General features: G+C 35.1%; 3 protein-coding genes and 1 pseudogene across 4 annotated transcripts in view; 1 reads left to right on the top strand and 3 right to left on the bottom strand.

Moving 5' to 3' along the window:
- Positions 1 to 1,101: 1,101 nt before the first annotated feature.
- On the bottom strand, positions 1,102 to 6,539 carry LOC107686094 (MLN64 N-terminal domain homolog). Of its 2 annotated transcripts, none has more exons than XM_016482933.1 (7): positions 6,489 to 6,539; positions 3,966 to 4,241; positions 3,725 to 3,802; positions 1,875 to 1,952; positions 1,602 to 1,655; positions 1,400 to 1,517; positions 1,102 to 1,253 (listed from the first exon to the last, which is right to left on the bottom strand). In XM_016482933.1, exons 2-7 carry the CDS (start codon positions 4,182 to 4,184, stop codon positions 1,126 to 1,128), a joined length of 675 nt encoding a protein of 224 aa, XP_016338419.1. In that variant the 5' UTR covers positions 4,185 to 4,241; positions 6,489 to 6,539; the 3' UTR covers positions 1,102 to 1,125. The 2 variants fall into 2 exon arrangements, with proteins under 2 accessions (XP_016338419.1, XP_016338418.1); XM_016482932.1 differs by having other exon boundaries at positions 6,422 to 6,533.
- Positions 6,540 to 7,412: 873 nt separating this feature from the next.
- LOC107686073 (mammalian ependymin-related protein 1-like) lies at positions 7,413 to 9,123 on the bottom strand (annotated as a pseudogene).
- A 924-nt stretch (positions 9,124 to 10,047) lies between these two features.
- On the top strand, positions 10,048 to 11,719 carry LOC107686093 (nucleolar protein 7-like). The gene is made up of 8 exons (XM_016482931.1): positions 10,048 to 10,228; positions 10,310 to 10,370; positions 10,498 to 10,553; positions 10,636 to 10,675; positions 10,763 to 10,833; positions 10,912 to 11,033; positions 11,130 to 11,207; positions 11,301 to 11,719. The coding sequence occupies exons 1-8, from the start codon at positions 10,104 to 10,106 to the stop codon at positions 11,372 to 11,374; spliced, it is 627 nt and encodes a 208-aa protein (XP_016338417.1). The 5' UTR covers positions 10,048 to 10,103; the 3' UTR covers positions 11,375 to 11,719.
- A 2,616-nt stretch (positions 11,720 to 14,335) lies between these two features.
- The window catches only part of LOC107686062 (ran-binding protein 9-like), a 17,442-nt gene continuing 14,220 nt past the window's right edge, over positions 14,336 to 17,557 (bottom strand). Inside the window, exons 11-14 of the mRNA XM_016482901.1 lie at positions 16,612 to 16,733; positions 16,268 to 16,419; positions 15,946 to 16,057; positions 14,336 to 14,780 (exon numbers count right to left, since the gene is read on the bottom strand). Of these exons, the coding sequence (XP_016338387.1) occupies positions 14,650 to 14,780; positions 15,946 to 16,057; positions 16,268 to 16,419; positions 16,612 to 16,733 (517 nt within the window). The 3' untranslated portion in view covers positions 14,336 to 14,649. The remainder of the gene's footprint in view (positions 14,781 to 15,945; positions 16,058 to 16,267; positions 16,420 to 16,611; positions 16,734 to 17,557) is intronic.

The raw sequence follows: 17,557 nt of genomic DNA, 5'->3' as shown, positions 1-17,557 counted from the left end.
TATGTGTATATATATATATATATATATATATATATATATTAAGGGGCTAAAGGCAAACCTTTGTGCTTTTCACTACTCCCATAGTGATTGCATAAATTTTTTTGTTTTTAATGTTTTTTATTGAACATTGATGGAGCAACAGATTTTGTGTGAACATAAATTATAAAAGTTAAACATCTTAGAAATATATGAGGCAAGGTGGGCCACAGGAAAAAAAAAAAAAATCACCAGCATTAGGCAAAAGGCACAAAGTATTTATTTTATACAAATACTTTAGCTAAAGTAATATGTTTAGAATCGTTTTGAATATTATCAAAGTTAATAGTTGTTCAAAACAATCATAGCAAAGTTTGTACTATTTTCTATTTATTGTGATGAATAAAATAATTTGTTTTTGTTCCATAAATATACTGTTATTAAAATGTTCATTGTCACAATGCAAGAATCAAAACTATTTTAAAAAAACAAAGATTCCAAAAGCACTGAAGGGAATCCCATAATTATTTAATGTAGCTTTACAGTAGTAACAATAAATATGATATTTTATTATATGATATGATTAATATCATTTTTTTTTTTTTAAATATGATGGTTTTATTATAAATGTGGTGATTACCTCTAAGGTGGACACCCAGCTTAATATATGATATTTACCATCCAAATAACCAATTTTAGTATGTGATACATATAAAATCATAGTGGAGCAAAATATACAATTTATCAATAGGAAATGGTATATTTTCTCAAGGCACTTTAATACAGCTGCAACACCTCTAAATACCATTTTCCTTGAATATCTCTACCGCTCACCGCAGTGCACCTGAGCTCTGACAGTGGCATTTCCAGGAAAATACGTGTCTGTTAATGTTATATAAACGTAGCGAGTTTGTACTATATCTCTCGTATGTAACCGTGACACGTGACAAATAAACTATGACTACAAAAAATGGAACAAACTAAAAAAAATAAACAATCCATAAACATCCACAAAGTGTTGCAAAGCTGATGTCACTGATCTTTTAAGCTATCAAGTGACAGAACCAGAAAAACAAGTTATTACAACTTGTAAAACACATGACTGTAGATTTCCATGTGGCCCTGAGAACTATCTCCACGCTTGTCCAGCTAGTACTGAACAGTTAGTAAGTTATTACCTGCCATGGACTCAGGAGGAGAGTAGAACTGGCCGTCTGTAATGGGTCCTGGGTGTAAAAGAGGCTCTCGATCTAGCGCATTCTGCACTGAAAGATACCCTACCACACAGGACACACATGTTAGCTACATACTGTACGAGCAAATCACGATCACCATAAGTTATAACTATGTCCATTAGCCTTTACTGATCATAGTTATGATTACTGTTTGCTCGTCTCACTGTGATTAGATATTAGATTCTCACTGATTTCATCGCCGGCCTCCTGGGGCAGGACTTTGAAGTCCAGCAGCCACGTCTCTATCCATGCCAGAATGAAGGAGACAATGGGTAACAAATACCCAAACGCTCCCTGTGACAGAAGCTGGACAACAGAAGGACATTTTTGGTCAATGTATTAAGTGTATAAAACTCCAATAAAAAAATTTGAATGAAAAACATCTCATACCTTTGATAAAACTACTTTCACTATTAAGAAACCAGTGGTGATTGCTGTAGTTATCTGTAATAAAGAAATTTGGAAATATGATGATCATTGCATTAATCTATACATCTTATAAAACCATATAAATATACGTTTAAGCGAAGCTCAGTCGAATTGTTTTGAGCAAGCAACTCATGTTAAGTATTAAACGAGGAAAAATACAGTAAGTTATTAATGCATAAAGCAACAGTGCCCTCTGGTGGAGGATGGAGGAATATTAAATAGAAAGCCGCTTACCGCAATGGCCCACCAATGGCGCAGCTTACACACGGCATACGCCAGAATCAAGGCTGCAAAGCGGAACACAGCCAAGAGCTGAGGAGGGAAACATTCATACAATACCATTATATTTTGCTTCTATATATACAGCATACACAGTTTATACATTAAACTTATCAAAAGTGACGGTAAAGACATTTATAATGTTACAAAAGGTTTCCATTTAATATAGATGCTGTTCTTTTGAACTTTCTATTCATCAAAGAATACATGAAAAAAATATCACAGTTTCCACAAAACTATTAAACAGCTGTTTTCAACACTGATAATAAGAAATGTTTCATGACCACTAAAGGAAGGATCATGTGACATTTAAGACTTGAGTAATGGCTGCTAAAAATTCAGCTTTGCCATCACAGGAATAAATTACATTTTAAAAATATATAAAAACAGAAAACATTTTAAATTGTAATAATATTTTACAATATTACTGTATTTTTGCAGCCTTGGTGACTATTAAAGACTGCAAACCTTTGTATGGTAGTGTATATAGCACACTTACATGTTCAACACTAACATGTATCAACCTTTCAGGACTGGTTTATCAACATTTCATAAATGATTTGTTACATTTAAACTTTATTTCTTAAGTTTAAAGAATGCGGTGAGGTAGCATTTTAAAAATGGCATCACTGTGAATTAACATAAAACTAGGCCACACAAAAGCTTACAGGGCATAGTCTACAGGCTTATTTCCCAAATACAAATTTGTCCTGAAAAAAAAGAAAGTAACAAGAACAACATTGTTTTTTTTTTCTTTTTTGAAAAATCCAGCATCACAATAAGGCAGGAACTCTCACATTTAAACAATTCAAAATAAAGTTTTAAACACTCATTTCAGAACAACTGGATGTGTATATCAAGGAAACAAACCACTTTATAAGCATGCGACCCCTAGATAAAAGGGTTAAATAGTTCAATTAGATCATCCTGTCCTCACCCTCATATCGATGCAAACCTGTAAGGTTTTCCTTCTTTGTTAAATTGTTGAATAAAGTTGTTTTGTTTTCTTTGCGCACAAAAAGTATTCTCGTAGCTTCATAAAATTACAGTTAAACCACTGATCTCACATTGACTATTTTAACGATGTTCTTACTATCTTTCTGGGCCTTGGACAGAATTGTTGAAGTTGTGTTGCGGTCTATGCAGGGTCAGAAAGCTTTCGGATTTCATCAAAAATATCTTAATTTGTGTTCTGAAGACGAACAAAGGTCTCACGAGTTTAAAACGACATGAGGGTGAGCAATTAATGACATAATTAAAATTTTTGGGTGAACTATCCCTTTAAAATATGTCAGTGCCATTGATTTGTATCAAGATGCACACCAGTAATGTTTTTTCTAAGGCACATTAAAAAAAAAAAAACGACTTAAATGCACCAAATTAAACACAGGCCTAATCCTGGCTTAATCTAAGCCTTGTCTGTGAAACCAGGCCTCTGTTTTCCTGGACAGAAACTATGTGGTTTGAAAGAGCATAAGTGAGGTCACATGTTAAGTGATAAGAGTCATCTTTGAAAAAGGAACTGTGGGATGGACTGGCCCTAAAATTTTACCACAACCAGTTTCATCAGAATTCACACCTTTAAATGCTGGTGATTTCCCTGCTAAAGCATCAAAATGTAATGCATCTTAAAGAGCAGGTCCTGTTTACTTGTGCACACATGTATTTGCATTGCAATAAGTTAGGGGTTCCCAAACTTTTTTGTCAGCTAAACCCAACTGACCTAAAATATTTACTTTAAAACACTTCTCAAATAATAAGCTAGTATTTCAGAAATAGAGGGTATTGTATATGCCAGTACTTACAAATATGTCAAAAAAAGATTTGTGGTAATCATACGCCAACACCTCTTTTTTCAGCTGCTCTTGTATACCTCCATTGACCTGGATAAAGATAAACAAGAAATTAAAACCTTATGTATGTATCAGACAAAATGCAGTGCAACTAAATCAGTATTACACTGGTGTTTTTTCAGATATATTTAAAAGATGCTAAGAACTTCACATTATTAATAATATCTAGTGGAAATGTATTACTATAACATACATTGAGCTCAATGATCCACAGCAAGGTGACAAACAAAAGGTCAAAGGTCACAAACAAGCAAAAGGTTCTTCGGACATCAGAGATGCACTTCTTCTCTCCTCCTTCATAAGACTCGATACGGGCAGAAATGGGTGTTGAGTTAATGTTGCCCACACCCCCTATAGTGGTCCGTGAACCCACACTGCTGCTGCATTGGCTGTCCATGACTCGTCCACTCATGTCACTCCATTCACACTCCCTCTTCTGGAGAGTCAGACTCTGTGGTCATGCCTAGTTCTGAAATTACACACAAAGTGGAGGCATTTTACACAGCGTTCAAAGGTTTATAGTTATTACTGTCATTTGATCATGACTATGTGACATCTTTAAATCAACAAACCCACTAAACATCCTGTATAGTAACTAAGTGGATATATTTATAAAACACACACCCACACACACAAAGAAAGAAGTGATGAAATATTAACACCAATTATAGAGTGCAACATGGGTTCCAGATATAAAAGTCACATTCATTTTATCCAAAGTGGAATTGATTTTTAACAATAATGTTAATGTTAATAACTTTTTAAAGGCACACATACAGAGTTACAGTATTGTTGACTGAAGGTATATGCTTTTGTTGAAACCACCAGTCTGCATTATTTCAACTTATTTTTAAATAAGCTTGTTTAAAAGCAGAATTCCTTGTGAAAAACTACATTACCCATGATTCTCCAAGAAATCTCCACCAATCAGAGAACCAAAACAAGCAAATTGCACCAAAACAGAACACTTTATTTGGAAATAATTGTTAAATGTTGTTTTATATACACAATTAACATCTTTAAATCAATATTTTTTATATTCATCTGTTGTTTTAATTTCATTGTCATTTGCAATGCTTCATGGGATTGTAGTTCTTATCTTCAATAAAGCTGTTAAGTAGACAATCTTGTTGTTTGTCTACTTTTTGCATCAAAGTTTGTAATGTTGTACTTCTCATAGTTGGTTGGTTTGGTTCATGGCTTATAATGCTTTAACAGAGACCTATTTGGAAAAATGAATTGGAAAATACTTCAGAATGAATCCGTGTATCATTCGATCATTCGTTTTTTTATTTAATATTGAAAGTAGAAAAATGAGAAAACGGCTCCTTTTTCGTTTTTTTTTTTTTTTCCAAAAAATTATATTAAATCAAAAAACGAATGATCGAATGATACACGGATTCTTCAGAAACAAGGCTGCTGAAAAAGTAGGTGGGCACTGTTGCCCTCCATTACACTCTTTGGGATACTCGATTCTGATTGGTCAAACGAGGCATTCAGCTGTAAAATATGTAGAATAAGAACATGCTCCCCATGACAACAATGTAAAACTAAATAACCACTTGGTTCAGGAAACCCTGATGTTCAGTCACACTTTGAATAATATTTTTAACTCAAATTAATATTTTGTGTCCATATATTAATTATTCGTTAAGTAACTGTGTAGTAAGCAGGATAATGTAAAATTATGATGAAAAGACCACAATGTTCCAACTTGTTCTACATCATGACACTTGAGAAGTACAAAGCTATCAGCCAAAACTAAGCCAGGACTAATCCTGTTAAAATCAACAAAGCTTGTTACAATTCAATATTGATCACAATTGCAAGGACTGCTGTGGTAAGTGAATAGTAACTAGGCATGAAAATGTAGTCCAGTGAGTGTTATCAGGAAAATCATGAGGAAGTACTCCAAAAATCATTAAAAAAAAAACAGGCGAAAGTTTAAGAGAACAGTAACTGTCTGTTGGTAATTGGGACAAGTTCCTCTTACTGATGTCATTTACCAAAAACCAGAGCACAGGAATTCTCATGCCTTGTGGACTGCATTGTTTGCATATCACTCTGTAAGAGTGACCTAACTACACTAGAAAGGACATTTGCTTCCCCTAAAAAGACATATACATGGGAAGTGAACTAACTTCATGCTGTACTTTATATAACTTTGGATTACCCTTACTGACAATATAATTAGTAACTTGTATGGGAAATTTGACTTCATTGCTGGCTCCAGCTGATATGTTGATACAAAATGGGCCTAGTTCCTTTTATAATAAGGAAAACTGAAGTATACAACGCACATAACTCACACTAATTATGTTAGTTTGTGTTTATGTTCTGACGTGGTTATTTCAGAGTTCTGCCAAAGCAATTTGCATGCTTTGGGCTAGCATGATAATACAGCAGTATAACAGGAAAAGCAGCGCGAGTTTCTCAAAATTTGAAACACGGTGTCATAATTACACATCACAAATGTCTGTCATGCAAACTAAAACGGTAACAAGCGAAATAAACATACACTCACAATCTCTCTTTAAAACAATCTATCCGGTTACATCGAGTCAACTTACAGAACATCAAAGGTTAATTTCTTGTCATATTAGCATCGGTTTATCAAAACAGATGTGAGCTATCGATCATGTCGCTTACCTTGCTGTGCAATCCTATAAAAGTACGCCTTGTATTACAGTCAACCGATAAAGCAGTGAGGATCTACCTGTGTCGCTAAAAATTCCGCACCATCTGATGACTTTCGTTTCAGTCATACAGGAAATAGCGTATGTTGTTTTGGAAAGGGAATTCTGGGATATGTAGTACAATTAGGAACTGAGTCAGACACCATCCACTAAATATATAATACACAATAACAGTAACAGACCTATTAGAATGATGTATGTATATATATATATATATATATATATATATATATAAAATAGTTATACTATTTTCATACAGTTGCACTAAAAGTCAAAAATTTAAATATTTGAATTCATTGAATTAGAAAGACAATAAGAACCAAGTAGCATCTACAAACAAATAATGCTAGAGCTTCTCTCAGAATGAACTTTTGACTTTTAATCAACTGGAAGGTCATTGTAGTTCATCACATTAATTGTGGACAAATGAGTGTCCAAATAATTTTTGTCTTCATTTTGAACAATATAGCCTACAGTATCTAATGATAATTTCATTATTCTTTTTGCGAAATGCTAGATGTGATGTTAAATGTCTTTAATGCAAATATAGACGGTTTTAGTTTTTGAGTCACTGTATTCTCGTAAGTTAATCAAGATGCTATCATACATTATTTGATAACATTACGTTAGCTCATGTCCTTTTATAATGTTAATTATTGAGATAGATAGCCAGATCTTTATTTCACACCTCTACAGACTTGAGCAGAAAACCCATGCTTTCATCTCTGTCTATGCAAAACATTGTCTTATAAAAGGTATATATTGTTAAATTAATTTGCTCAACAATGGTAGTAGTGAGGTAAACAATTTTATTGAAATCAAAATTCCAGAAGTTTCTTTAACAACATTTGAAAATAAACTGTAAGCATCCACACTGTAAATCATCTTAAAGGCTAAATAAAACAATAAGTAGACAAAAAGATTATTAACTGTCAAACAAAAAATTAAGTGCCACATTAGTCCATCCTAGATCAGAACAACACACAGTTGTAATTTGCCCCAAATTTGGCATATTAAAAATGAGGCTTCAATAATATGAGGCACAGTTCACACTGTAAATCAACAAGAACTATTGAACTTAAAACTGACATTTTTGTTCATTTCAAAGCTGATTATATTTAACAGTGCCTGCACTCATTTCATGTGCTCTTTGACAGTCTAATATCATTTATTTAGAAGCTGCTTATTTAAGCCTACTGTACTGTGGTTAATGTATATTGTGCATGTAAAGCAGAGCGAGGTATTCAACAGTCAGACATCATCTTCTCAGTCAGAGCTGATTGGCAAAAGTGCTGGGTGGGTCGAACACCCCAGGGTCACTAATGCCCACCTGAAGGTCAAAGAAGCGAGTGGACGTGGTCACGCTACTGTTTTTGGTGTATGTCTCCTGCACGGGATAGCAGTCCTTCAGAGTATACACACCAACCCAAGCTTCATCTGTGAAAGACAGAAAAAATGTGCAAAGTTCAGACCATGCAAATCAGGACAACATGGTATAAACATACTTATAATAAACATACTTTTGCGAGCTGGTTTCCGATCAGACCATTCTTGGACTTCGATCATGTCTCCAGGTCCTCCAATGAAGTACTGGTCCTCGTATGTGGAGTTCAGGGGAATATCATGAGTGGTCCCAGGCCTCCGTCAGAGCGATCTTTGCACACTGCTTAGTAATTTCCTCAATTTGGAAAAGCACTCCACTCTTGAACAAGTAGATGTACTCAAAGAACCTCAAAGACAATTGCACAATGCAAATACTTTTAATACAAGCAAATTTTTGCTTTATTTAAAAAAAATGTTATATTGATGTAGCTGTGTGTGGTAATTCTAATTTTGACAATAACACAATGGTAAACAACAGTTCAAGCAGTCATTATATTTTGCACGGACCAAAATAAACTTACATTTACTACTACTACTAATAATAATAAATAATAATAATAAATACTTAGCTACTTACTTGAGAAATAATTACTGACTTTTCGGAATCAAATCTGAATGATTTTATGCTTAAAAACAAGACAAAATATCTGCGGGCCAGGGTATGAAAAATAAACGTGTTGCCTCTTTTAATAAAGTTTATATTTTTTCTTATCCCATTGGCAGTTTTTTTTAAGTCAATTAATCTTGAGAAAACGAGACTTTATATATCTTACGTCATTTTTCTTGTAAAGTATATATATATAGACATTTTTAACCTAAATTATTACCTAAATTTGGTGGTGTTGTTGAATGACCAATATTACAATTATAAATAATTCTTGTTGAAATGATTATGATGATAATAGTTAATTTTGATATATTTTTCAGAAAATAAGGCTTTCTGCATTGTCGTTTTTCTTCTCAACTACATTTGTGTCGATTTAAGAATGCTTTAGATAGAAAACAAGACAAAAACATTGCTGAAGTGATAAGAACGCATATTAATATCTATTTCATAGCATTTGATGAATTCGTACTTCTTACATGGTGTGTGTCTGTCTTCTGCTCCAGGACCCTAATTCGCTGATTCTGCGCATCATAGGAGACCGCTGCCCGTGTGTTTCGTCCCGTGCCGTGATCATACTCAACGGTGCGACCCTCCCACTGTAACGGCGCCAGACAGGGCTGCGGCGCCGCCGATACTGACGGAGGAAAGCCCAGACAAGGCACCATCGCGGATAATGAGAGTACTAGTGCAAAAACAACAAAGCCTGACATGTCTGTCTGTGTAAAGCTATAATTACACGAGATTTAAATATTCACATAAATATGCAAGAGCTGTGAGTGAAGAAAAGGATTTTCCAGAAAGTGTCTGCGCCGGTGCCTGATCCAAAATAACTAAATACACCAGCACCCATGTCACAAACACGTCGGAAACACTGATTGGTCAGATATATCCAATCGCATGACAAACCTATGTATTTATTTTTCACTAGCTGAACATTTTTTAAGATGGCTTTTTATTACTAACATGTATTCATAATAATATTATATAATGTATTAATAATTAAAATATTAAAACGTATTGTTTGTTTTACATTTAATTGTTTTTGAATCATAAAAATGTCACCATAATAATACTGAGAATTTTTAATCAATATAATCATAATTTTAAATGTATTATTAATGTACTGTATCATTATTAAAGTATAGTATTAATGTATACTATTTGCATATTTAATGCATTATTTACATTTTTGTTGTAAGGAACCATAAGATTTTACCATAATAATGCCACACAATCAGTATAAATAATAGTTTATATGGCGGTAACTACAACAGCATATGTTATTTAGTGTTTACATTTTTGTTCTTAATCTAGAAAATTAAGAACAATAACAACTTATCTTTGTGCACTGAAAGAATGAGTTACCTACAAATCTGACAACACAGACATCTTTATATAGTCAGTATCAGGCGTATGTGCTGTTATAGCACATGGCTCCGCCATTTGCATCAGTTTGGTTTGTTTACGAGCCGATATTACTGAGACGTCCAGACCACCAGATGGCGGCATCTATTGCTGCCAATACTTTTGACTTTAGTCTGCCTGTCTTTAATGTGCGTTTACTATTGTTGTCGTTTTAATATGGCGAGTCCCGTCCAACGTGTGTACTAAAATCTGGTTGAATCCGTTTAAAGAGACTGACAAAATGTCTGAATTGACAGAGACTCAGATTGAATCCAGTGATGATGAACTCCCAGAGGAGGTCGCCTTTGATGCATCCAAAAGTGCTGCTCTGAAGAGCGTTAAAGACGCACTGGAAGCAGCCAAAAGGTCTGTGAGTGAGTCCGCTGGCTTCAGACAGAGCACACGAGTGTATGCGGGGTAAACCTTTTTGTTTTTCACTGTTTTCAGAGAAAAGATCCTACTGAAGGAGAAGCGAAAAAAGAGACAACAGCTGTTTCAAGAACAAAAGGTATTGTCCTCAGGATGTCTACTACATTATTGCCAAGAAAAGCTTATACACTCTAAACGTAATTCACAGTAAATTGTGTATTTAACATGTCAAAATCTCATGAAATGTTATATCTGTTGTTTTTCAGAAGAGAAAACGTCTTCCTCAAGAGCTCTTAGAGGAATTTGATAAAGAACCTCAAAAGTAAGATCTCCAGCTAAATGGAAACCATTTGATTCCTTAAATCATTTTGGAAACTTAATAGATTGTTATTCCTTCATTTTAGACAGACAGGTCCATCAGACAACAAATGTATCAAGAAAAAGGTATCAACAAAGCCATCAGACAACAACAAACGTAACAATAAAAACCCTAACCTTGTATATCTTTACACTTTATTTCCTGTTGGTCAGTATCGAATGACAAACAACTCTTTTATAGATAAGACGAAGACAGGGAACATGCCTAAGAGAATCTCAAAAAGGTAATAATAATATTATGTTTACATTTATCTTACTGAAAGGGTTCCACATGTACATATGGAAAATGTGTCTGATTTCAGTTTACCGGACAGCTACAGAGTAACGAGGATAAAGGATGAATTTGCTGCAAAATCATTGCAACAAAAGGCCATGGACTTCATTCAGTCCCGTCTTTATGGACCAGGAACCAAAAGAACAACCAGTAAGTTAATGCGTTGTGCTGTTCAGATCTTTCTTTTTACCAGATCTTGTAGACCAGTTGAATATTCAAAATACCTGTGTGTATATTTATCTTCAGATGCAGAGCTTCTGTCCCTCAAAAAGAAACGGGGTGCGAGCAAAGGTGCAGCTGTGGAGTTTGTGAATAAAAAATTGGGTGAGTGGTGAGATTTTCATGTTTAGCAAGTACATTGTGTCCTCGATGTGTTTTGTAAAGCAACAGGCTTGAGCTGTCTTTATTCATTTATAGGTGCTTCCCAAAAAGCCAGGATTGCAAGGTCCAACAAACGGTTTATACGCCAACAGAAACTGATTCCTTTATGAGATAAAACAGGAGAAAGAACTGCTGAATTATGAGAGTTCAACACATGAAAACTGTCACACCTGGAGGCGGCTTCCATCATCCTGCTGTTTTTGACCATGTGGATCATATTTTTCAAAAAGACGCTTTTAATTATTTCGTGCATTTTTCTTTAAACCTCATAGTTAAAAAATATTAAACCTTATTATCAAATAAGATAGTAATTTAAAAAGAAATGACAGCTTATATCTTGTGTACAAATTAAACTTAAATCGGAACATTTTTAATAGTGGCAGAAGCTGAGTGTAAATTTAAGTGTGCATATTTACTCTACACGTCAATAAATGTAAACCTGATCTAAAGATGAACAATTCATGTGTCGGTTACTTTGTACATAAGATTAACTTCATTAAACTAAATGACTACGATGGCCAAGTTATGGTTACAGCATTTTACAAGGAAGCTAAAAGGAAAGTTCACCCAAAAATAAAAAATTCTGTCATTTACTCATGTTGTTCCCAACCCACAAGTCTTTGCTTAATCTTCAAAACACAAATGAAGTTATTTTAAATAAAACCTGAGAGGTTTCTGTCCCTCCATTAAAAGTATAGGTAACCACAACTTATAAGATCCAAAAAGATTATTAAGGCATCATAAAACGATTTAATATGAATCAAGCAGTTTAGTCTTGTAAAGAAGAGATATATTTAATTCAGGCTTTAATTCACAAATGTGCAGACAAACAAGCTTCCATGTTTACCATATGTGATTTGCTACATGTATGATGTGTGTTAATCATCATTTAGATGTAAATAAACGCCTAAATTAAATATGGTTATGAAGACTGCAATCAAGGTAAAGACGATTGCGGTAGCGTGCAGGAGTCGTACAGTACAGTAAGCACGCGTGAGTCCGTTATAATAATGCGTGTATGAGTGCTCTTTGCGCACTGATCCGCACATTGTATTTATGCACAGGCACAGACATTTCCGTACATTCACGTTGTTTCCACACACATTCACGAATGTTTTGGTTTGTCATGTGTATGTTGCTGTGTTTAGTTATACGGAATGGATCCATGTACTGTAGTAGATATATGCAGTCAGCAGGCGGTTGGTTTAGTTTTTTTTTTTGGCATCTCCATGTGATCCTGTTCGTTATCGCAACTTGGCTTCTCTAAAATGTAAAAAAGCTCTTTGCTGTTGCACTGTACACATACTATAAAATTCTGATTTTTTTTCTTCTTTCATATGTGCTTATAGGGCTCCGTATATCATTTGGTTCTTTGGTGTCCTTTTTTGGAAAGACATCTAAATTTATCTTGAATAAAGCTTGCAGAAAATATAGATTTTTGAGAATCACCCTTCAATCTTTTGGTTTACTTTGCTGGATATAGCAAATGATGACAAAATAAACATTTGAAACAAGATAAATGGTCTATGCTTAATTTCATAAAGTGTGCGATTAATCGCGATTAATCACAGAAAAAGGATGTGATTAATTAGATTAAAATTATTTATTGACAGCCCTACTTTTAACCCAAAAAGCAAATTATGCTCCCTTCGAACTGGTTGTCTTTAAAATACAAATCTTGTGTAATCCCAGGCTATCTGTAATCAGATGCACATTTGAAACTGGATTCACATGTGTTTCATAAACACATAATCCTTTATGGATTACAATCCGCCATCAAAATTATAAAATGAATTATTCTAGCTGCTGTGAGAAAAGGCTATAAATGATCCGCCACCTGCAGGATCCTCGCATGATAGCCTACTAGCCAGGACAACTTCTTTATGTTTACAGAAGTGACGTAATGACGCAGCAGCATGCTCGAACCTACCCGTACCACTCAAATTAGAAAACATTATTATAAGCTAACCGTTGTGAATCGGGCTAAAGGCGATAGTTTTGAACACTGGCTGGTCATGTACTTTCTCAAGTATTGATTTTGGGTAATTTTCAACCAAAAAAAATAAGTTACAGACTGCAGTTTGTTTTGGTTACCTGGAAGTGGAGAGATGGAAACCTCTCAGGTTTCAACAAAAATATCTTCGTTTATGTAATGAGAGAGTAACCAAAGTATCACAAGTTTTAGTAGATGAGAATTTACACAATTTTCACTTTTGGGTGAACTAAGACGACACTCGGTTTGGCTTTTTTAATGCTCTTCGTGGTGTAATCGCATACTTAATACTTGTGCAACATTAAAACACTCGCTGAAATGTGTCAAAACAGACGGGTATATCTCGTTCAACTGGGTATTAACGTTTTATTACTGAAAATGATAAGACAGTGTTGATGACAATACTGTACCATTCTCCTTGTTTTAAAAGTACTGATGATCCGAGGGATTGACTGGTAAACAAAAGGAGAAAAAACAATGGAGCAGGCTTGCCTCTTGCCACTGGATATTACCTTAATTTCACCATGTTCCTGTCGCACATCCAAACTGCACAAAAACACAGTGCAGGCAACGATGATGAGAGAACGCCTGAATATGGACTTTTTAAAAGATGGAGTAAGAGATCGGGTGGATGAAAAGACCAAAGACATCAATACAATTACAAATCAAAGTGTCCGAACATTGCATCAATCCTGCTGTGCAGTTGGCAGAGGGAGGGTGCGCTTGTTTAAAAAAGGGCATAACTCATACAAGCTCACACTAACGTTCTATTCTAAATACCACCACTAAGGTTGACTCCAGCAGTGTTAGGTTTTCTGGGTTTTAATTTTTTTTTACTGTAAGATAACTAAATGTTCCACTCCTCGTGTTAAAATAATTTCAATATTTATTTATTTATTTTTTTTCCTTTTCCTTTTTTAAATGGTAAAGTACACAAGCTGAGACCTGAAAATAGCAGGGTGTTGCCGCTGTGGGACCATAGCTCTCCGGTCTCTCTCACTCTGCCAGCTTTCAACCAAGAACAAATATATCTTATATGCAAGTTTACTGATAATAACATTAATTAGCCTGCTGCACCCCCCACCCAACACCTCCTCCCCTCCCCCAAAATAAAAAAGACAAAAGGAAAAAATAAAATAAAAACCATAATGATTAGGGATTTTATCTGACTTTTAAGAACCCCTCTTCCTAATGTATCTTTAGGCCCAGTTTAGGCCCAGGTGAAGAGGATCCAGTCTTGTCAGAGAGCCAGGATGGGTCTGGCCATGTGGAGGCTCAGTTCATCAGGCTGTGGTTTCAAAGCTGGCCCCAGTTTTTTTGGGGAGTCTGGGATGGTCCGGGATGATGTGGGCCTCTTTCACGTGGTAATTTAAAGGGACGATTTTCCAGTGGTTAGTGCAGGTAATCATCCACTGATGCGAAGGCGCAGGATCCGCTGCCTGTGCGAGCCATGAGGGACAGACACTGAGCTGCCTGGCCGACGGCGAGCGCCAAGGGAGGCTGCTTTGGCAGGTTATGAGTCTCTGCATGAGAGAAAAAAGTAACATTAAATGCTAAATGCCTATGTTGAATTGTTAGATTCAAGAGTAAGCTCTAATAAACAGCAATACACACCACCATTCACCACTAAATTTATGCTTTTGTTTACCAAAGACACATTAAATTGATTAAAAGGGACAGTTAAGACTTCATAATGTTACAAAACCATCCTATTTTAAATACACGCAGTTCCTTTGAACTTTCTATTCCTTAAAGTATCCTGAAAAATATTGTATCAGTGTTTCCACAAAGGTATTAACCACCACAACTGTTTTCAACATTGATAATAATAAGAAATGTTTCTTGAGCAGCAAATCAGCATATTAGAATGATATCTGAAGGATCATGTGATACTGAAGACTGGAGTAATGATGCTGTAAATTCAGCTTTGCCATCATAGGAATAAATTACATTTTGAAATATATTCAAATATGAAATGGTTATTTTAAATCATAATAATTTTTCACAATATTACTGTTTCGACTATTTTGAATGCTAGCGTTAATGCCAAATAAATATAATCTAATACACAAATGACATTATAGTGTGGACAGTGTAGACAGTTCTGAAGCTGCATTGACCAGCAAAAAACATGAGTGATCAACAAAAAAATTTGATATATTATCCTGTTGTTCCTGACAATAAGCATCTAGCTTAGTTTCAGGAAAAGAAGCCTTTTTTGGCTCAAATACACTGGATGCAGTTTTGAGCATGTCATCAATATTATATGGAGACTGACGGAGAGATGAGAAAAGAGAGATGAGAAGAGAAAAATTACACCAATTTATTCATAAATAATGTGTATGGATTGTAAAATTTGCATATTAATGTGCAATTACATTGTAATATTTGCAAAATATTAAAACAGTCTGTGCATGTGACAGGATCCTTCTATAGACCTACAAAAGGGCTGATGAGGGATCTGCAGCACCATGATTTATCCGAAAATCTGTTTATCTGTTTTAAAAAAAAATCTAAATACAGCATTATGTTGCTCACTTAGGCTTTTTTGCTCACTTTTCTTAATTCTGAAAGCAACAACGGGATCACTGTGGTGACTAAGTTGTTATGATTTGATCAAAGGTGGTACTTGGCCTGAAAAGATTGAGAACAAATGTTCTAATATATGAAAACTAATGCGGTACCTACCTAATATTGCACTGTTGAGTGTTGAGCAGACAGGCTCTCTCCGGATGGAGTCTAGCTGGTAGCCCACAGGGCTGATCCATGGATCTGAATATGCCAGCAAACTGAATGCATCCTGCAAGAACAGAGACAGTAAGAGGTTTTAGGATAAAACATGTATACATATATACATACATCTCCATGCTTACTGGCCATTACCACCATAACCAAAATACTTTTTATACTATGTTTTCCTGAAGACCATTTTATATCATATATGTGATTATAAGTACAAACTCCACCTAAATCCAACTTTCAGAACAAGTGTATATATTAAAGGCAGTACCTTGAGCATCTTCTTATTTGCTGAGTTTTTGCCCCTCTCACGGCGCAAGTGTTCACTCATGCTCTGTAGCTCTCGGCCAAACTGAATCATCCTCTCAATGGCTGCCTGGCTCCCTCCGCACAACTGCCTCTTGGACTGAGCACTATCCACTTCTGTGTACAGAACATTTAATCCTTTTAAAATGGTACACAAGATTCATTTGCATAACATAATTGACTAAAGTCACACACACAACATCAGATATGATAAACAAATCACACAGGAAAAACCCTTTGACCCACAACAAATTTCATTGCAGACACACAGGAAGCTATCAGAAGACTGAGGTCAATTGATGTTCTCACCCATATCTCCATCACATTCCTCCAAGTCTATCCCGTGAGTAGAGCTGCCATTCAGAAATCCATTTGAAGAGGATTCAGACACTCCGTTTGAGAAGTGATCGACCTCCATCTCCACCTCAGCACTGCGAGGAAGAGTCAACATTTACACAACAGGCTTATTTTGTGCTGTACAGTTACTATGTTACTATGTTCCTATATAATTTGCCCTTCAGAATTAAAGTTGTGATGAAACTAAAGTAATGACAAGGTTTCTTCTGTATTATGACATACATACATCTTGAGTGTAACAGATTTAGGGATGGGCATTTTTGGCAATTTCTCATTTCGGTTATTTCGGCGCGAGTGCAGGGGGTGGGGCATGGCCGTAATGGAGATAATGAAAATATCTGAAGACTGTTATGAAAATGAATGTTAAAAATAAACATATGACATGAAAACCTGTCTATGAAAACATGATAACATGATTAGAACACTGTTAGATTATGATTATGATGCAGCAATGTTATTAAAAAGAAGCATCTAAAAAGGAATAGCTGCCTGAGGTGAAGCTGAGTGACTTTTTGACAATAAACTGAAGCCCATTCTATGACACATCCTATGATAATAATCAGTTAACTTAGATACATAACATAGACGTAACATTACAGCTTGTGTCTGCACAAAAGGATGCAAGCGCCAGTGAATTTTAAGTTATGCGCTATAGCGAGAGAGAGCTCCCGCTGTAATAACAGCGCGCTGAAACACGGGCAAGGAAAGCAGACAGAATTTATTAGATTTCACATTCTATAAAATTCTCATTATAATGCCATATTTATGGCAGATTTGTGCTTTATTTTCATCTACATTACCAAGTGATTCCTGAAAACCATACAAAGTACGAAAAACAATTTTAATTGGTGGTGGTGGTTGAGGAGATTGGTTTAATCACTGGTGGTGGTTGAGGAGA

The sequence above is a fragment of the Sinocyclocheilus anshuiensis genome, unplaced genomic scaffold, assembly GCF_001515605.1.
Source record: "Sinocyclocheilus anshuiensis isolate Anshui unplaced genomic scaffold, SAMN03320099.WGS_v1.1 scaffold930, whole genome shotgun sequence".
Lineage (NCBI taxonomy): Eukaryota > Metazoa > Chordata > Actinopteri > Cypriniformes > Cyprinidae > Sinocyclocheilus > Sinocyclocheilus anshuiensis.
The sequence above is the reverse complement of the archived record's forward strand: the minus strand, read 5'-3'. Positions and strand labels throughout refer to the sequence as shown.

Coding starts and splice junctions, on each gene's coding strand:
- LOC107686094 (XM_016482933.1), bottom strand. CDS start 4,184: ATGAGTGGACGAGTCATGGACAGCCAATGCAGCAGCAGTGTGGGTTCA. Junction 3,803..3,965: donor TGTGGATCATTGAGCTCAAT/GTATGTTATAGT, acceptor ATCTTTATCCAG/GTCAATGGAGGTATACAAGA. Junction 1,254..1,399: donor GGAGGCCGGCGATGAAATCA/GTGAGAATCTAA, acceptor CCTGTGTGGTAG/GGTATCTTTCAGTGCAGAAT.
- LOC107686093 (XM_016482931.1), top strand. CDS start 10,104: ATGTCTGAATTGACAGAGACTCAGATTGAATCCAGTGATGATGAACTC. Junction 10,229..10,309: donor GCACTGGAAGCAGCCAAAAG/GTCTGTGAGTGA, acceptor CACTGTTTTCAG/AGAAAAGATCCTACTGAAGG. Junction 11,208..11,300: donor GTTTGTGAATAAAAAATTGG/GTGAGTGGTGAG, acceptor ATTCATTTATAG/GTGCTTCCCAAAAAGCCAGG.